This window comes from Macrotis lagotis, chromosome 1, assembly GCF_037893015.1.
Source record: "Macrotis lagotis isolate mMagLag1 chromosome 1, bilby.v1.9.chrom.fasta, whole genome shotgun sequence".
NCBI lineage: Eukaryota > Metazoa > Chordata > Mammalia > Peramelemorphia > Peramelidae > Macrotis > Macrotis lagotis.
In genome coordinates, this window is record NC_133658.1 from 128210014 (window position 1) to 128230612 (window position 20599).

At 38.1% G+C, this 20599-nt stretch overlaps 1 protein-coding gene across 14 annotated transcripts in view; it reads left to right on the forward strand.

Moving 5' to 3' along the window:
- Positions 1-20599, forward strand: part of AAK1 (AP2 associated kinase 1) — a 322133-nt gene that overhangs the window by 263125 nt on the left and 38409 nt on the right. For 10 of the 14 annotated variants that reach the window (XM_074207796.1, XM_074207788.1, XM_074207778.1 and 7 more), the window contains 2 exons: positions 6506-6663; positions 9246-9362. In XM_074207796.1, the coding sequence (XP_074063897.1) occupies positions 6506-6663; positions 9246-9362 (275 nt within the window). The other 4 variants (XM_074207832.1, XM_074207841.1, XM_074207856.1 and 1 more) reach the window with 4 other exon arrangements.

A 20599-nucleotide genomic window follows, 5' to 3' on the forward strand; every position in this document is an offset into this window, starting at 1 on the left:
AGATTTTAATTCAGGAAGATGAATCTTCTTGATTCTAAGCTTAGTGTGTTATCCATTGTGTCCCCTAGCAAACAAGACTATCCAAAATAGGAGAAAAATGGAATACATAATCAGAAAAGAAATGAGAAGATATCTATGTAGCTAAAAAAATTTATCAGAGGACTAGACATGCCACCCCTGGTGGTAGGTGGGTGGAGTTCCAGTGGAGGAACAAAATAATGAGCAGCTTTGATTAATATAGCAACCATTACTAGGATGAGATCCTGGCCCTAGAATAACAGGGATTTTGTTATGAAATCAAGAGACAGTACAGATGAAAGGTGTGTTTCTGATATATCCCCATCTTCATCACATCATCATATGTCTTGGATATATACACATCAAGTGTCCTGGTGAAAAATGGTTATTCATTAGTGGTTTTAAAAACTCCTCTGTGACTCATGGTGGGACAATCAAGCCATTGGTTCCTTTGTGGATTATGATTCCAATACATTCATACAACAGGGAGCATGTGTAGGATCTCTCAGAGACAGATCCCCTTCCTTCCAAAGTAGCAGCTGTCTTTGTGAGCAGAGAGTTGGGTCTGGGTAGAAGTGGCATACTTTTCCTGTTGTCTGATAAAGTTGATATTAGGGCACCTCAATGGCAACCCCCTCACCCAGGTCACCTATTACTATTCAGCTGATGAACCTTTCTGGGAATTAGGCACAGAATAGAGTAGATTATAGAGTTATCCTAAGGAAAGATGGCTCCATTTGTCAAGTTTGATGCATCTGCCTTCATCACAAAGCTCTGGTTGGTGAGGGTGGCTGTGTGCCAGCAGATGAGCAAAGGGAACTTTTATTCAGTTTGTGAAAATATTTTCTCTGCCTGAGAAAGAAGTTAGGCTAGATTTCCATTGGGATAGTGAACAGTACTTTCAGAGATCTCAAGCCCATTGATGTCACAAAAACCCATTTAAAATAAACACAAGGCTGATGTTTTGCTTCAGCTACAGATCCTACAGGATCAAAAGACTCAAAATTGAAGGGGACCTAAGGGGAACTAGAAAGAGACATGGTTGAGGCTGGAGGGAGGGAGAATGCAGAGGAATATTAATAGCTTTTAGCTCTTCACTAGCCAGTGATTTACAAAAAAGTGCAAAGAGGTAGACAACTATGAAAAAAAAAACCAGGGGCAGCTAGGTGGTGCAGTGGATAAAGCACCGGCCCTGGAGTCAGGAGTACCTGGGTTCAAATCTGGTCTCAGACACTTAATAATTACCTAGCTGTGTGGCCTTGGGCAAACCACTTAACCCCATTTGCCTTGCAAAATCCTTAAAAAAAAAAGAACCAGTTATACATAAAAGAGTAAGAACAGATAGATGGACAATTGCTTCTACCCATGAAATACTAAAAGAAACAGGATGGGGCAGCTAGGTGCAGTGGATAGAGTGCTGGCTCTGGAGTCAGGAGGACCAGAGTACAAATTTGACTTCAGACATTTAATAATTACCTGACTGTGTGAACTTAGGCAAGTCACTTAACCCCATTGCCTTTCAAAAACCAAAAGAAAAAAAGTCACAGAGGATGCCCTTTAGGGAATTGGTTAGCTTCTTTATTACAGTTTCCAGAAGAGGCATGAACAAGAACTGGACTTGACCCAATAAATAATGGGGAGATAGGAAGGGGAGAACCCCTAAAGCTCCCCTAATAAGTTGGTTATTTAATAATCATTACTCTTCACTACCATTTTATAGATGAAGTAACTGAAATTGATGGTTAAGTGATTTATCCAGGCACACAGCTAATTTGTGGCACTAGACTTGAGGCAGTATTCAAAATGAGGTCTTACAGACTCTTAAATCCATCTCTCTATCCTTTGAGCCACCTAACTGCTTTTGTATCATTTGGTCTTTCAACCAATAAGTATTCATTAAGGCATTTATTATGTGTGAGGCACAAGCAATACAAAGACATCAAAATTAAATATCTCTACCCCTTAAAGAATCTATATTTTAATAGAGTTAATTGATACAATATTGGAAAGGTATAGGGATCAGGCATTTGAAATTTCCTCTGTTCTCTTAGTGGGACCCTTAATTTGGTATGAAGTGAGGAATGACTCATGGAGTCCCTGCTTTCAAGGAGCTCAATCCAATCAAAGACAGTATGTGGAAATAACTGTATATGAATAAATATGTAAGAGGTATCAGGAAAGGCATTTTCTCATAGGAAATAGGATTTTATCTGGGACTTGAAGGAAGCCAGGAGTTAAATATGAGAGGAGAATAGTACAGACATAGACAACAGTCATTGAAAATATCTCTTTAATACAATGAAAATGTAGCCTAAGCAGGGGAAATAGTATCATTGGAAAATAGAATATGTTGGAGCTTTAGGGTACAGAATAAATTTTAAGAAGACAGTCCAAGATTGTAGAGGGTTATGAATGTCAGGAAAGGCAATAGGAGGCCACTGGGGTTTATTGAATAGAGGAATGATGTGGTAGATGGTGAGTTGGGAGTGCAGAGATTCTTAAGGCAGGGAGACCAACCTTTGTAGACTATTAAAATAATCCAGGCATGAATATTGGATAAAGCAAGTAAAGTAATACAAGCAAATTGCCACAAGCATCCCTTGAATTCAAGGAATTGCATAGCTAGTCACGTATCAGGAAATCATTTCAGTCTGGGCAGCTGACTATTTAGGGGCTATGAGATTTTTATATCCATAGGCAAAGAGAAGAAATGTACCCATGTCAGGGGAATCAGATAAGGGATGCTTTGAATTTTAGGACATGCCATGGCTTTTATCTGTCATTACATCTCCCTGCTCTGTTAACTATGTGATCAAAACTGCCTGAATCTGGCAGGTTTTCTGAACATTTCCTTTAATTTAAACGTAGAGTCTTCTCCCACCACTTCTGGTCCTTGTAGGCATTTAACCCTTTCTGGATCTAGTTAAGGTTCACAGTGTTTCTAGAAGCTCCAGAATTTGTGAAAGTGACGTCCTAGAGTTCCTTATAGAAGTTCTCAACCAACTGGAAGAAGTAGGTACCTGGCTGACCATGCTCTAGAAAGGAGGCTCTACCACCAGTAATCCCTTTCCTAGAGAATCCAGTTATTTCTCTTGGTAAGGTAACTGGGCAGGTAATGGTAAAGTGGGATACAACACAAAGGTACCACGGACACTATCTGGAATCAGGACCCTCACATCTTGGTGTATTCCTCAAAACTGACCTGGGATTTCCCATGAAGTACAAGTACATAGACTAGGAAGGTCAGGCCAACAGCAATGGAGTCGACATGGTCTTCCATCTTGACTGCCATGATACTTATGAGTTCATCAAGATGGATGTGTGCACCTATTTACAAACCCAATTCAAAAGTGCAATTTCAGTCCTGGCTGAACCCTGACTCAGCAAACAGAAGGCATCTGCAAAGTGTGACTATCTCCCTTCCCCTACTAGAGCTGCCACTGACCCATTGTTGTTATTGCTTGTGCTTCATTCTTGAAGAAGACCACAATATCAAGAAGGTGATGTCATGACAAGCACATGAATCGGATTTGAATGAGCAGTGCTGTGCTAAATTACCAGTCTCACTTTTTCCTCCAAAGCCATCTGGGTCCAGTGGCCAGATATGAATCAGGATGACTGGAGATGGTCCTGGATGTGAGACAATCAGGGTTTAGTGACTTGTCATAGGCCAAATTTGAATTCAGTCCTCCTGACTCTGGGACTGGTACATTATTCATTATACTACCCAGTGGGTAGAGGGCCTGGCTAGGAGTCAGAAAGATTCTTTTGCTGAGTTCAATTCTAGCCTCAGACACTTACTTAGCTGTGTAACCCCAAGCAAGCTACTTAACCCAGACCAATTGTTAATGGCTGCCCAAAGAGAGGTATGTGTCAAAAGGTCTTTTGCCTGCCTAGTTCCATATGAAGAGAAGTTCTAAATATGATTTGGTCAAGAAACTTTTCATGAGATTATAACTTCAGTGCAACCTGAAGATTTACCTTGGATGGTGTAAGACAGCTGAAGATGGGAAAGAATGCTTCATTTGCTCTGGAAACCAACTATTCCTTTTTTTTCTTTTTTTTTTAACAAGGAAACTAGAAGAGTGCTGAAGACCTCAGTTCTGTGCTTATAGGCAGAGAACAAAGAAAATGGTCTAGTCTAAAACAGATGAGAAGTCTCTGAACTACTGAGGATATTTGGGTCAGCAGAGGTGTGATCAACCAAGAGACTATTACTAGTAGGTCAGCAGGAAGAGTCAGCCTTGGAAAATATTAATGTTGGGGAAGCTGGCCCAGAGAGGGAAGGAGACCTGCTAAGATGATCTAGCTATCACACAGTCCTGGTAGACCTAGGACTTCACCTAGGCTGCTGAATCCAGATCCAAATATCTTTTTCCCTTCACTGCATTGTCTCCCAGGGTTAGGACTCTGGACTAAAAATTATAGTCAGAAAAGGCAAAACCCAAAGCCCTGGTAGGCCAGAGTTCAAGTAGACAACTGAGGGAAGAAACCAGAAAAGCCAGACCCAAGTCATGTTACATGAATAGATCATAGAAAAAGGAGACAGGAACCAGCCATTTTTACTTGGTGCATATTCTTTATCTGGAACATGGTCCCCCTGTTTGGTCCACAGGGCAGCTAGGTGGCGCAGTGGATAGAGCACCGACCCTGGAATCAGGAGTCCCTGAGTTCAAATCTGGCCTCAGACACTTAATAATTACCTAGCTGTGTGGCCTTGGGCAAGCCACTTAACCCCATTTGCCTTGCAAAAAAACCTTTAAAAAAAAAGAAAGAAAGAAGTATGCCTACAGAACATGACATTCTAACAAAGCATAGTGTGAATTAGCCCAAGATCTTATGGGCTACCAAGACCCTGTCTGGGGGTTGGAAGAGAGGGAAAGAGATTCAAATTTTGTATGGAGGTTGATTTTAAACCACTTGAGAGAAAGGAACTGTTTGATTTTTGTCTTAACTTCCCTAGCAAGATCTAAATGGAAGGGAAACATTTTACAAAATGAAAAAAAATCTCAGGAAACTAAACCAAAGAGGTTTTCTGCAACAAATGTTTTGAATAGTGGTACAGGGAATGGGAAAGGATAGAGGAACTGATCTCAAGAAATGATCCATGGAACAGCTAGATCAGCTAGATAGCTCAGTGGATAGGGCATCTTCAGTGGAGTTAGGAGGTCCTGAGTTCAAATTTGGCTTCAGACACTTGATGCTTAGTAGCTGTGTGACTCTGAGCAAGTCACTTAATCCTGACTTATACTAGCCAAAAAGAAAAAAAAAGTAATGCAGATTCTATCACAGGAAGAGATCATCTAAGCAATCCCTTCATTATATGGATGGAACTTCACAAACTCCACCCATTAAATATGGTCTATTCACTATTAACACAATAAACACTCCATCCCCAACTGAGTACTTTTAAATTTCTGTGTCCCATTCCATGCTTAAAATGCTCTGCCTCCTTCACCTTCACATCAGTTGAAATCCCCCTTCTGAAGAAAGCTTTTCCTGGTCCTTCCAGCTACTAGTGCCTTCCCCTCTGAGATTATCTCCCAGATAAACCATGTATGCCATATACCTACTTAGTTATGTGCATGATTCTTCCCCGTTAAAATGTGAGCCCTTGGAGGGTCAAGGTTGTTTTTGCCTTTCTTTGATGTACCAAGTGTTCAACAAGTGGTTGATTGACATAATTAGCAGATAGCAGACCAAGTCAAGATCCAAACCTATGTCAGTTTAGGGAATATAATTTCATTCTAAAGTTAGGAGGAGATCTTTTAAACAAATGAAACAGTGAGGCTGGGTGATACCTAACGGTAATTTTCACTCTCCCTTTTCCAATTCAAATGCCTCACTCCAATATTCCTAAAGCACAAGTCTGATTCCATCCCTCCCTTAATCAGGAAGGCTCAGTGGTTCATTCTTCCCTCTGTTGAACATATAAAGCCTTTCATAATTTGGCTCCCACCTACCTTTACAGATTGATTCTGCCTTATATCCCCTTTTATGCACATTCTGCTGTAGTAGCCAAGTCAACCTACTTGCTATTCCTTATACAAAATATTTTCTGTTTTTTCAGAGATTTCCCCGCCCCATTTTCCTCTTCCTAAAACTTCTCCCCACCCTCAAAAAGAAAAAACCTGCTTGGAACATTCTTCCTTCTTACTTTCTCCTCCTGTAGCTCCCTTCAAGTCTTCCCTGACGTGTTAACTCCTCCAAGAGCCCTTTCTTGATTGCCACATTTGTTAGTATTTTCCCCAGTTACTATTTATTCATTTTGTATTTAGCCTATATTTACTTATCCATGTACCTGAACTTTGAGAGTGAAGACTTTCTCACTTTCCTATTTGTATCACCAGGGTCTAATGTAGTACTGAACCATAATCAGCATTTAATAAATATGTCAATTAATCTATTGATCTAAAGCTTAAAATCCTATAATCCTATTGTTCAACTTTTACTCACAACTTCTTTCATGGGGGGTGGGGACTTTTAGGTCTGCATCCACCACTCCATCCGGTTCTCCCCGGACCTCTCAGCAAAATGTTTACAACCCTTCCGAAGGCTCTACTTGGAATCCCTTTGATGATGACAATTTCTCCAAACTCACAGCTGAGGAACTACTAAACAAAGACTTCGCAAAACTTGGTGATGGTGAGTAGTGAAAGTCAATTATCCATGCTGGCAAACATCCCACAGTTAAAAGGAGTCAGGTAATATCTGCTTCTGCAGCTATTTTGCCTAAGCAGATGAACATTTATGGGCCTTTTTGTATTTCCCTTGCCAAGAAATTTTTACACATAAAAGCATTTAAAGTTTGGAGAGAGACTTTTACTAAATTCACACTTCTCAGGAAATTCTGATGGCCTATACTATTATAGCAATGGTTAAGAGAGGAAAGTTAGAAAAAGAACCTTAAAACCACTTCCGATTTTCGATTCAGAGGACCTGAATTCCACTTCTGAAACTACTTTTAGGACTTTGGGCAAGTCCTTTAACCTCCACTTCCCTCATTTTTCGCAATTATAAAATGGGGGTGGTAATAATAATAATAATAGCACCACCTCTCATGGTTATTGGGAGGACCAAAGGAAATTATATATATATTTATGTGTTTGTATGTGTGTATTAGTTTTTGCAGAGCTATGGGGTTAAGTGACTTGCCCAAGGTCACACAGCTAGTAAATAACAAGTGTTTGAGACCACATTGGAGCTCAGGTCTTCCTTACTCCAGGGCCAATGCTCTATTTACTGAACCGCCTAGTTGCCCCAAGAAATAGTATTCACACAGCAATTAGCACAAGTTCCCTATATATAATCAGAACTTAATAAATGCTTGTTTCCTTCCTTTCCAGTAAGAATAGAAATCACAAAATGAACCCAGGTCTTCTGACTACATATCGCTGACTATTTCCACAATCCAGTGCTGCCTTCATAATAGCATCAACAATCATAAAATAATAATAATAATAATAATAATAATAATAACCCTTATTTCTAAAGAACCTTAAAGATTACAATGCTGTTTCTCTCCCCCCCCCCCATAATAGCCTTCTGAAGTTGGCTCTTTGCTTTGCCAATCAGGCTGAGGGGCTTCTATTATCAATAAGCTTGCCTCTTAACAACATTTTACCCTTTCACACTATGATCTGTTTGTTCTTCTGTTAAGTCTGATCCATAATCACTAGGTTGGTTGCACCTTGTTACAGATAGGAAGGAAATACCCTGGACATTGTCTCAGTTTGTGCAGTTCTTTTCTACATCCTCCCACAGATCCTCTGAATCCATCCAATTCTTTGGAGCCTTTCTTTAAGGTCCTTTAAAATTCTTTGTGTACCAGTATAAAACTCAAGCTATCCATTTCTTATTTCTCACCTTAAATATGTCTTTACTCATCTCCTTTTCCAGTCATATGTTTGTTAAATGATATCACATCATTTTGGCAAATGACTACCTTCTACTTATTCTCTTCCTATTATCTCCTTCCTTAGCATATAAGCTGCCTTGAGGGAAGGGCTTTTTTTTGTTTGTTTGTTTTTAACATTTTCTTAGCTGTCAAAGGGCTGTGTAACTAGGTGTTTCAGTGGAGAGAGAGTAACAGGCCATACCTCGGGAACACTCATCTTCTTGAATTCAAATCTAACCTTAACTTCTTTGGTTCGGTTATTTAACCTGTTTGCCTCAGTTTCCCCACATGTAAAATGAGCTGGAAAAGGAAATAGCAAATCACTCCATTATCAAGAAAATACCAAATAGGCACAGGAAATCATGACTGAATAACAATAGTAAGACCTAGTTGCATATAGTAAAAACTTAATAAATTTTTGTTGAGTGATTTGACGCCAATTCATCCTCAACTCAGTTGACAGTAATTTTCCTAAAGCTCAAGTCTGACCTTTTCACCTTCTCTACCCAATAAAATCAATGCCTCTCTGTTACCTTCAGGGTCAGATATAAACTCAGTTCTGTGTGGCATTTAAAACTTGTATAACTCTCTTTCCTTTTCAGTCACCCTGCATTCTTCTACTTTCCACAGATTCTGCCTTTCACATATTCCACTTTACATCTATTGCCCTGCTTGGTTTCTGCCCTATGGAACAAAATGCTTGCTCCCCTCTCCCCCCAAATTTCCTAGGTTGCTATTGCCAGTGAATCTCTTCTTACTTCACTTAGCTAGTGCTTAAATACCAGTGTCTATGATGGGTCTAAGCTTAGAACCTTCCTAGTTTGGTAAAATGTTTCAAAATCTGTCCTTCAAGAGGATAACCTTCAAGAACCTAATGTCATCTCCTTTCCTCAAAGAAGCTGATAGTCAAATAATAACAGTAACTTATGTTTCTGTAGCTTTTTAAAGTTTGGGAAACAATTTCCTTATAACAATCCTGTCACTTAGGACAAATATTGTTATTCTCATTTATAGACAAGGAAACTGAGGCTTAGTAATTAAAACTGGATTCAAATTAATTGACTTTTGCTACTTGGTCTTTTTATTTTGGTTATTATTTTACCTTCTTAGAGACTCCCCGCCCCCACCTTGCTTCTGACTTCTGAGTCATCTTCCTCAAATTTGAGGTTGCCAGATGGTTGAGGTGAGGTGTTAGTCTAACATTAACAAAGTCAACAGGAGCCTAATCCTCTTCCCATACTCCTCCCCAGCCCCTCCACAGATCTGGAAGGCTGCATGTGTATATTCAGAGCCATATTCCCACTAAGAGTTGTGTGTTTTGTTACTCTAGGCAAACCTCCTGAAAAACTTGGTGGTTCAGCAGAAAGTTTGATCCCAGGCTTTCAGCCAGGCCCAGTCACTACTCAACCAGATGCTTTTGGCTCCTCCTCCTTTTCTACTGGAACTGGTAAGGATGATTAACACATAAGAAAAAGTCATCCTGCTGTTGGTGTCATGTATAATACTTGCCCTGTGTACCTTCATGGTGACTCCTATTTCTGAACACAAGCTGTATAGTAGGAAAGAGGAGGTCAGGGATAGCTAGAGAACTTGTGGGTAAAGAGTGGAGAAGTAGACTTATTGAATGAATACAGTGCACACATGGATTTGGTGAGTAAATGTTTCAAAGGACTAGATGGCTGGAATGGTGGCACATGCCCGTAATTCCAGTGACTAGGTAGATGTATATAGGCTGGTGACTCTTGGTCTATGGAGTTCTTAACAGCAGTGGGCTTTACTGATTGAGTGTAAACAAATTCAAAATGGCAAGTCCCCAGGATTGGGAAATCATCAGATTTTCTAAGGAGCAGCAAACCAACCTAGGTCAGAAACAGTAAATCAAAACTCCCATGTGGACCTACTGATCAGTAATCCCTGAACTTTTAGCTTGAGCAAGATAGGGAGACTCAGTGGGGTTTTTTGTGCTTAGGGATTTGATAGAAATACACATAGGGTATATGGGTAAATGTGTTGCTGTTAAAGGGAACAAATTGATGCAACGAGATAAGTGTTTTCTCACAATGTTTATACTGTCCTGGGTGAAGAGTTAAACAGATATTTTTGATCTTTGCTAGCATGAAATGTCTTAACATGTTGACAAAAGAAATTTTTCTTCCCTAAGGAAGTTTCACATATTGAGTTAATCACTTGCTTTTTATTAATCTCTCTGGAATAAATTTAAGAACACTAAATGTTAGACTAATCTAAAGACTCTACTCCTTCACATCTAGAATCTACACATTGAATCTAGATTGCAGTGCTTGCTCCTTGTCTTTGCTTCTTAGAGACAGTGCCCTCATCTGGTCAGCCATCAGCTGATATCCTCTCTACCCACTTTCTACTTGAAATGGAGGTGAAGTGTGGGGAAGAGTGAGTGAGTAGTAGTGTCTTCTAATTGTGATTTCCCATGCCCTCCACCTCATCCCCTTTTTATGGGGTATGCTTTCTTCCTTTCTACCAATTAATCCTAGTACTTTAGCCAATGAGCATTGTAGGTTTTTAACCACAAAAATGCTGGGCACGTTCTTGTTGTTCTAGAGTATGCTCAGAACAGGATTAGGGTATTGTAGTTGGGTGCTCAATTAGAAAATGAGCAGATAGAAATTTTCACTAAATAAATGTCTTTTTCAAAATTCAAAAAGAATTAAAACCAAGTTAAAGAACAGATGCATAAATAATATAGTGTTACTCTAATGGAATTTAGAATACTTTTTTTTTTTTTGGTACTTATATTTGCTCCTTACTTCACTCCAGCCTTAGGTGTGCTCCCAATTCACTTTATTTAAGAGGAAAATTGATATGCTTGCAGCATTCCATTTCCTACCCCCATGATGGTGCACAGGTTAGGCCCCTATTTCTGTATATTCCATCCTCCCTGCCACCTCTTAAAATCCCCAGGCTTCCTTTAAGATTTAATTTGTATATAATTTACATGAAGCCTTTCTTGATTCCCCTCCCCCTTCCAGTTGTTAATATTCTCTCCCTCTTGAAAATTATTTCTGTATATGCATTGTAGTCCCCCACAAGAATATAAGTTCCTTGAGAGCAATTTTGTTTCTGTATCTCTTATGATTAGTACACCATCTTGTATGTAGCACTTTGTTGTTGACTTGAGCTGAATCAGACTAAATTAAATTGAAAAGCAAACTGATTCAAAGAGTACCAATTAAAATAAAAACCAAGAGGGAAGAACTATTCTAAGAGAAAGTGAGTAGAAGCATATCAAATGGCACCATCAATAAATATTTTTTGATTCTTACCTATTAGGTACAGTACCAGGTACTGTATTAGGTACTTAGAATAGGTTGTGGGAGAGTAAAAAGGGACAAAAATAGTTCCTGCCCTTGGTGATTTGCTTTCATAGAATCTCAATCATTGACTTTTTTCCCCCCTCTCTAAAAAAAAGTAGTAAAATATATTTCAAAGATCTAAAATGTGAGTAGCAAAACCTATCCAAGGGTAAATAATAAGTTTTTTTCTAGTTAATGGACCACAGTCATTTTTTCTCCAATTTTCTAATTCATTTAATTCTGCTGAATAGAAATGATTATCCATGTATTCATTTAGATATGATTTTTGATAGCTTATTTTGTTTTGAAATTTTTTATTTCTTTGCACTTGCTTCAAGGGCTGTGCATGAAACTCCGAAGAAACCCCAGCATCTCTAGAGCTGTACATTGGCCACCATTCTCTCAAAAACTTTGACTTCCTCTGAGGCCAACATGTTATTTGAGGGGCATGAAAAGTATTGATCCTATGAATCTCCTTTCTTTACCTAAGAAATGCATCAGAATACAGATTTCAAAGACTTACTTCAGAAGAACAGAAGGCAAAATGTCAACCCATTAGTGCATCTTCAGACCCTCAATTCTTGTATTTGACCATTACAAAGACACTAAAAATCTAAGAAGCTTTCAAAACAATTTGCTATGGAATCATTAAATGGTTGAACCCAGAATCTATACCACATGTTTTTTTTTTCTTTTTAAGTTTAATTCCAACTTTTTAATATTTAAATATATATTAAGAAACACACACACAAAATCCTATAATCATAAGGACCTGAGAGGACCATCCAGTCCAGTCCATTCTTGAACTAGAATTCTTCTCTACAGCCTGGCCCATAAGTGAACAAGCTTGTGCTATCTGTAGAATGGGGAAAATAATAATACCTACCTCCCAGGAGTCAAAGGCGATAATATTTAAAGCACAGCCCATAACATATGGTAAGTGTTGTAGAAATGTTAGCTATCATCATCATCATCATCATCATTATCATTATTATCATTATTATTATTATTACTGAGACAGGCCATCTATCTCCCATTAAGCATATAAATAATATACATATTTTTATATATTTATATATAGTATATATAAATATATAAAAGTTGCTTTCCAGAAAGAATAGGCATCACCAATTAATATAGATTAGTTCTGCAGATAGTTGCAATTAAAAGTTGCATAACTAAGTTTCAAACATTCATAATTCTTGATTGTCACACTGTCATCCTTTGGCCAAGGAAGATATTTATTTGCCTTCAAATACAGGAAATAAGACTGTGAAAATCTCACAGGCACAGACTTTTACTAAAGCCTTGAACAATTGCCAAGGAAGGGAACAAGCCCAAACTTTTAACAAGATTCTTTTAAATACCCTTTTCTTGTACAAATTGAAAAGGAGATATAGATATGAATTTTCAGGTTTTTGGCAGGCTGAGGATGGTGGCTAAAACCAGTCCTGCCTTCTGACTACTGAATTCCCTGATTTCATTTTCAAATTAACAAAATGTCTATCCTTTTCTAATAAAGACACAGAGAGATGCTAATGGCAGGGGAGACACTGTGGTATGGGGGGGAAAGTTCCAGGTTTAAAATCAGAAGATAATGGGTTCAGGGACAGCTAGGTGGCACAGTGGATAAAGCACCGGCCCTGGAGTCAGGAGGACCTGGGTTCAAATCCAGTCTCAGACACTTAATAATTACCTAGCTGTGTGGCTTTGGGCAAGCCACTTAACCCCATTTGCCTTGCAAAAACGTTAAAAAAAAAAGATATGGGTTCATCTATTATGCTTTGCCACATAACTCCCTCTATGACTTTGAGTAAGTCTAGTTCTTGTTTATAAAGTGAACTGTGAACTAGAAGACCTCTAAAATCCTTTCCATAGTTCCTATGAAAGCAAAAAAAATGTAGTGTTAAAATCTGAGAGTCTAGGTTTTGCACCTTATACTGTGACAAATGATCTGGGTGAACTTAGGTGATTAACAGCTTCTGGATCATTTCACTTTTAAAGACATGGTAGAGTTGGATTAAGAGGGTCTTAACCTTTTTTTTTTATATCTTACCTAAATAATGTTTTTCAATTTCATAAAATAAAATACCAAGAAAACCATTTAAAAATATAATTTTTAGGGGCAGCTAGGTGGCACAGTAGATGATAGCCATGGAGTCAGGAGTACCTGGGTTCAAATCCAGTCTCAGACACTTAATAATTACCTAGCTGTGTGGCCTTGGGCAAGCCACTTAACCCCATTTGCCTTGCAAAAACTAAATATATATATATATATATATATATATATATATATGTATATGTATATGTATATATGTATATATATATGTATATGTATGTATGTAATTTTTAAAAAACCAAACAAATGTATGGATTCCAAATGACTAGATGATTAAAGTAGTTAAGAAACAAACTACTATGACTAGATCATGGATTAAGGCAGAAATGACAAACACATGTGGCATGTAAGACATCCTAAATTCAGCAGCCCAAAATAGATTATGATATAATTGGGAAATATTTAACAATAAAAATATAATAAAACATGGATATTAAATATATATATAATATTATATTGTTTTTAAGATCTATATGCCTCCAAATTTTATGAATTTACATGTTTGTCTCACTTTTGAAACATACCCCAGCTCCTGGCACTGGTCTTCTTCCTGTTCTTCACAAGACATTCCCTCTCCTTACTCCAAGCATTTTCACTGACTGTCCCCCAGTCCTTGAATTCTCTCCCCTCATTTCTATCTCCTGGTTTTCTCCAAGTCTCAGCCAAAATCCCACTCTCTATCAGAATCCTTTCTTGATTCTCTACCTTCCCCCATTTATTATTTCCAATTTATCTTGTACATATCTCATATGTCTATAGTGATTTGCATGGTATCTCCTCAGCAACAAGAAGCAGAATTGTCTTTGCTTTTCTTTGTAACCCCAGCACTTATTACAGTGTCTAGAAGACAATAGGTACTTAATAAATTCTTGGTGGTCAACTGTTATATTTTAATATGATTGTAAACAGTACAGTAAAGATATCCTGCTGCTTTGAGAAGTCAATTCATTCAAAAGTATTTTTCCTCTCTGATGTAGTCCACTATAAGACATGATCTCAAGGTGTTAATAGTCTTCTTGGGGAGATATTCCTTACTTGGGAAGCAGATAATCATAGGAAACTTATATGATAGACAATTATATGAGGCCATCTATGATTAGAGAAGGAGTTGTGATCACATCAGTAAAATCAAGCATCTGTGAATATGGAAATAAAAGATAGTTAAATATCAAAATGGGTGATCCAGAGAATAAGTCTGTGGGAATTTTGAGAAGGGGAAGAGATCTGTGTGGGTTAATAATCCTCCTGGAAGAATGAAACTCAAGGATCTGTGTAAATATTCTGCAAATATTGTTATGATGACCAAGATGTCTAGCATACAGAAATATTCCACCATCCAGTTGTAAACACTGAAGGGCCATTCCCCTTTAAATCCAAACAGATTTCTCCTTTTGTCCTTCCTCCCTTCCTCACTCCTTCCCTTCTACCACTACTACTCCAGTTTAGACCTCATGAAGCTTTGTTGGTTTTTGGGGAAATTAATTTCCTGGTCAGGAAAATCTTATATAGCTTCTTGATGTTTTCTGCTTTTTTCTTTCTTTCTTTCTTTCTTTCTTTCTTTCTTTCTTTCTTTCTTTCTTTCTTTCTTTCTTTCTTTCTTTCTTTCTTTCTTTCTTTCTTTCTTTCCTTCTTTCTTTCTGCTCACTACCCAACCCTCCAGCTGAAAAAACGAAAGATGTGCTTGGTCTGGATACTAGCCCTCCTCTTCTGAACGTGTCTGATCCTTTCATCCCTCTCCCAGTACCTGATGCCCCAGGTAAATGAAATTGCGAGGGGACATCGGGATGAAGTGGGGATAGATATCCATTTCCTCTTTGCTTTCCAAAAACTTAATTTTTAAGGTTTCAAGAAGGGAATTGAGATCTATGAAAGGATGAGGGAGGGAGGGGAAAATGACAAAAACCAGTGTGGGACTGTACTGTTCTTAGGACAATACTTCAAGGAAGTGTCTGAAGTGACTTTGTGGTATAATAACACACCTCACCTATGTACGTTCACCCACTTTGTCTTCATTACCAACCCCAGTCCCAATAGCAGTTCCAGGCTATAAAATGGTAAAGAAAAAAACAATGACTTCTGGAAATCAAGAGACTTTGGTTGACTCAATCTAACCTCTCAACAAGCTGTCTAATCCTTGGACAAATAACAAAATTTCAACATTGAAAGGAACTCATGTGGTCATCTTGTCCAACCCATATATGCAAAATAATTTCTGTTGCAGCATACCTGACAAGTGGTCATCCAACTTTGTTTGATTTAAAAACCTCTCAGGAGGGAGAACCCACTCTTTCCCAAGTAAGCTCATTCCATTTAGAAGTAATTCTATGTCTCCTCAATAGCAGGAACAGTCCCATTTTTGTCCTGTCGCCCAATGTGGTTAGCTCAGTGGCTGGCACATATCAAACCTCAGTTTGCCTTATGGCACCTTCAGCCTATGCTCATAATTATCTATTCTGGGGTCAAGCAGAACATTTCTTCATTTTCTTCATCTAGGAAGCAAGAGGGCGGTGTTATAAATGCCTGATGTCCACAACCTGGCTCTGGTCTCTAGGGATAGGAAAAGAGGAAGAAGGTCGACTGATGGTGTGGCTCTGCCCTGCCTGTTCACCTCATTCTAATATGGGCAGTACCCTTGAACCATAGGACAAGCCTTCCTCTCAACTCTTTCTGCACAAAGCCAACATAAGGGGGTGAGACCCAAGTTTCAGATACCACAACACCAAGCCCCCACACCTCAACTTGACACTCCCCTTCTCTGATGCTCGGCCCCAGCCCCACTTGCAATTACATTCAAACTGGTTTGATCCTAAGTGCATTCCCTTCCACCTAGCCTGTAGCCCCTTTGAAGCACTGGGATTTTTGGTCCACTACCTGGCCTGAGGTCATGTGACTGGAGTCCTTTAGGGGCATCTCTCAATCACATCATCTGTGCCCTTTGCCTTCATATCCAGAAGTGTCCTATTTTCCCTTGGTTATTGACAACTCAGTTAAGTCACCAAAGTTCCTTCTGATAGCTAATATTCTGTATTTTAAGATCCTGAGATTTGACTTTCTATGATTTTATGATCTTAAGGAAGTGGTACATAGTCTAGAAGCAGTTTGTGCATCCTGACTTAGGGAGACATATCTCTCTCTGGAGGATATTTTGATACTTAGTTCAAAAATTTTATCCCTTTTCCCCCCCTCCCTTAGGGACAAAAAAAATCTTTCCTTTCTCCACTATTTTTTTTTAATGAATGATGCTTGGAGGCAACAGGATATGGTGGATAGTTGGGCCTTTTCATCAGGATACCGGGTTCAAAGGCCCACTTACGATACTACCTGTGTGGCAAGCTATTTAACTCCTCAATGCCCCAGGTGACTCCTAAAGATCGTAAATTTTAGATATACAGTAAGGGAGAGAATTTCTTCCTCTGAGAATTCCCTACATAAGAAAAAAAAACACAGTTCTGTTCTGTTCCCCCAACTAAGATAATTTTTTTTTCTGTTTTGTTTTTTTCCCCTCTACCTTGGTTACAAATATGCTTACCGCAGTAAGTTAAAACCCATAGATCATGAATTATATAGGAGTTCCCCCTAAAAGTTGTTGAAGGGCCTAAAACAGTTGCAAAGCCCCTATCTAATACTAAATAAAATTGGTTAAACTGAAGCCTCCAAAAGATGTTTTCTTCCTATGAACAATAAATAATGTCTGCAAAAAATTACCAATGAACAAATATTCTAAGGCCTTTATCCAGTTTTATTTCTCATATAATTTCAAACTTAGGTTTTGGATAAAAAAATACAATGTTGGAAAGATTCTTTTGACGAAAAATTCCTCCCCCCCCCCCCCAGACAGAGGCAAGATAGAGGCTAATGGGGAAGAAGTAAACCTATAAATGATTAAGTTCCTGATAAAGAAAGCCAATGCCTCCCAATCATCCAATTTTCCAACCTCTTGTCCAATGGGATACATTTCAGAAATAGGACAAGGGAAGAATATTGCTATGAAAGTGGGAGAGATATGGGAAAAAACAAAAAAAAAAATGACGAACCTTATTCAGTCAAACCAATGAAGGACCTTTTAATGATATCCCAAGAGGTTGAAAGATTGGATGTTGGGAGGCATTGGCTTTCTTTATCAGGACCTTAATCATTTTATAGGCTTACTTCTTTCCCCATTAGCTTCTATCTTGCCTCTGTCTGGATTCTGGGGTTGGGGGGTGGAATTTTTGGTCAGAAGAATCTCTTCAAAACATTGGATTTTTTTTATCCAGAACCTAAGTTTGCAATTATATGAGAAACAAAACTGGAAAGAAGTTACAATCAGGAAGAGAGGGAAAGGAAGAAAAGCCCAAAATTTGGTTTAGAATAATGGAAAATGACACACATTTAGAAAAATATATTCTTGTCCTTTGCCATTCTACTAAGAGTAGCCAGACATTTTTTTAAACCTGCTCCTCCTTTTCTAAGAATAAAATAATGTCAAGCTCATGACAGGGCTAATTTTGATTTGAACATTTGGTCATCACATTACTTGTTTTTCCCCCCTTTTTTCTTTTACCAGGATGCATTTTGGCTTCTGTGTCAGCCCTGATCAGCCCTCAGATGGGAAAAGCATTTGTCAAACTGACATTTTATTGGAATTTGCCCTTTTAAATCATAAGTTCAGAGATTTTAGATTGGTTTTTCAGTCTTGAATTGATCGGTGTAATCCTTGTGTCAAAGATAACCATTTAAGATGTGGAGTGGAAAAAGCTCTGGTCTTGTTATCAGTAGATAGAAGTGTAAATACAGTATTTGATACTTCCTAGATGGGTGTCTCTGGCAATAATTAAAGTATTTATGATGTGGTTTCACCTCTGGCACAAACTGGTTATGAGATCCTGGGCAAGTCACCCTAGACTATAAGTTCTAGATGAACTGCTGATCTTACAACAATGAAATCACAGGTCTGGACCAACAAGAAGGGGTAAATAAGTGTTATATTCCCAAACTGTGAAGATGCTACTTTGTAAAACCTACAAATATAAGTCATCATCATCATCATTATCATCATTATCATTGTTGTTTTCTAAAGTTGCACTTTTGTACCTTTCCAAAGCTTGGCAGTGACCCTGGGTTCTCAAAATGAAACACAAGTCTGTCAGACCTTGGCTGGAGCTGGTAATCCAAAGACCATCTTAGTTATGTTGGAAGGGACTTATCTCTAGCTTGACTCCACAGTGATGAGCATTTCTCCCACAGTCTCTCTCAAGACCACCTCTGAAGTCTGTGGGGGGAGGGAACTACGTGAATCACATCAAAAATCTTTTAAGTTATTGGAATATTATAATTTATGAGAGCTCAATCCCTGACTTGTGTACTAAAGAACATTATTTCCATTTGGAGGGATTTTGGCTGATACCTTTTTGCAAGCAGGCTGACTGCAGTGTCTTAAAAGAATGTTTTATTGTAATGAAATTGAAAGAAACTTTTTCTGTATACTCTGCAACAAGTAAATTGCAGGTGCAGTGTGGGAGGACCCTTTCATATTAGGGCACTCCCTGCACTGCTCTCAGAGTTGTTCTCCCGGGTCTTGTATCAATTCCCAATCTGAAGGTTCATAGAACTTTCTTTAAAGCATCCTGTAAGATTGACAATGCAAATATTATTTCTTCCACTTTACAGAAAAAGAAAATAAGATTTAAGAGTTTAATTGACAAGAACAAGATTTAAAACTTAAAGATTCTATATTTCATTCCCCTAGTTTTACAGGGTGGAAGGGAGAGAGACAGACTAGAAAGAGGAAGTGATTTTTCCAAGGGTTATAAGAAAAATAGCCAGGCTTCAAATCCTCTGACTCTTAAGTCTTTTTTCTACTATTCTCAACTCAGAGTCACACAGCTTAAAAGCTTCCTTCATTTATACTTGGGGCTCACCAGCATATTTCATAGATAGAACCTCTTTTGGCTAGCACATTTGAACTCAGTGATTCTCCCCCTTTCCTTTTCTTTTCTCAGTCTTTCCTCTTCTCTACCTTCCCTCCTCTTTCTCTTTTTCTGTCTATCTCTTCTATTTCCTTCCCTTATTCTCTCTCCCTTTCCCATTATGTCTCCTACCTCCTCTCTCTCCCTATTTGTCTCCTTCCTCTCCCCTTTTTCCTTCTCTCCCTTTGTATTTCTACCCTCTCCTCTATCGCATTTCTATTCTTTTTGTCATTACATCAAACTTGTAATGAGTTGTAACCAGAGTTGCTAATCTGATCTGAGATTACAACTCTCCTTTACAGAACGCATAACTCAGATTATGAAGTACAAGTAGACCAGGGATTTCCCCAGACTATCATATATGTGTCAATGATATTATAATTATATCTAAATTAGATTCCTCAAAATACTGAGCTTGAATGTTATGAACATGGCAGGATGCTGTATAAATGTTGCCTTTTGACTTAGTTTGAAAATGAAATCTATCCAATGGACTCTTGGATTTCCCCCATCAAACTCTATCTCTTTAGCATAGACTCATGAGAACACTCCCCTCAAGTTGCACAGACACTCTCCAACTTCCTACTCTCTCTATACAAAAGCCAAAAATATTGGTTCTATTTTCAGTTAAGGTGACTCAGACATTTAGAGTATTGGATCTGGAATCAGTTAAGATATGAGTTTGAATCCTGCCTCAAATATTACCAAATGTGTGATCATAGGCAAGTCAGCTGATTTCTCTTGACCTCAGTTTCTTCATCTGTAGAATGGATATAATATAGCACCTATCTCACAGGATTGTTTTGAGGATCAAATGAGATAATGTAAGGAAAGTACTTTTCAACCTTTAAATGTTTGGTGTCATTATTATTACTGAAAGCATCCCAGCCTTGATACACTTGATAGATTTCTTCAAGCTGTCCTGATTACTCTTATTATCCTGAGACAAGTAATTTCCTTTCTCCAGGGTTCAATTTCCTACTATATCAAGTCCTTCTTATCCATACATTTTATTATTCCTCCAAACAGCCAGACAAAATTTGGATGATATTCTTTACTCTCAAATCTTATAGTCTTGAGAAACCTTGTTTCAAATTCCATTAATATCACTTATTTAAAGTTTACTTATAACCTAGTAATTGCTATAAATATTCTTATCTCCATTTTTATAGATAAGAAAACAATAGCTTATTGAAGTTACATGACTTGTCCACAGTCATACAGTTAACAAACTTCAGATTTGAACACTTCATATATTCTCACCACTATTCCATATCACCCTCCTGAG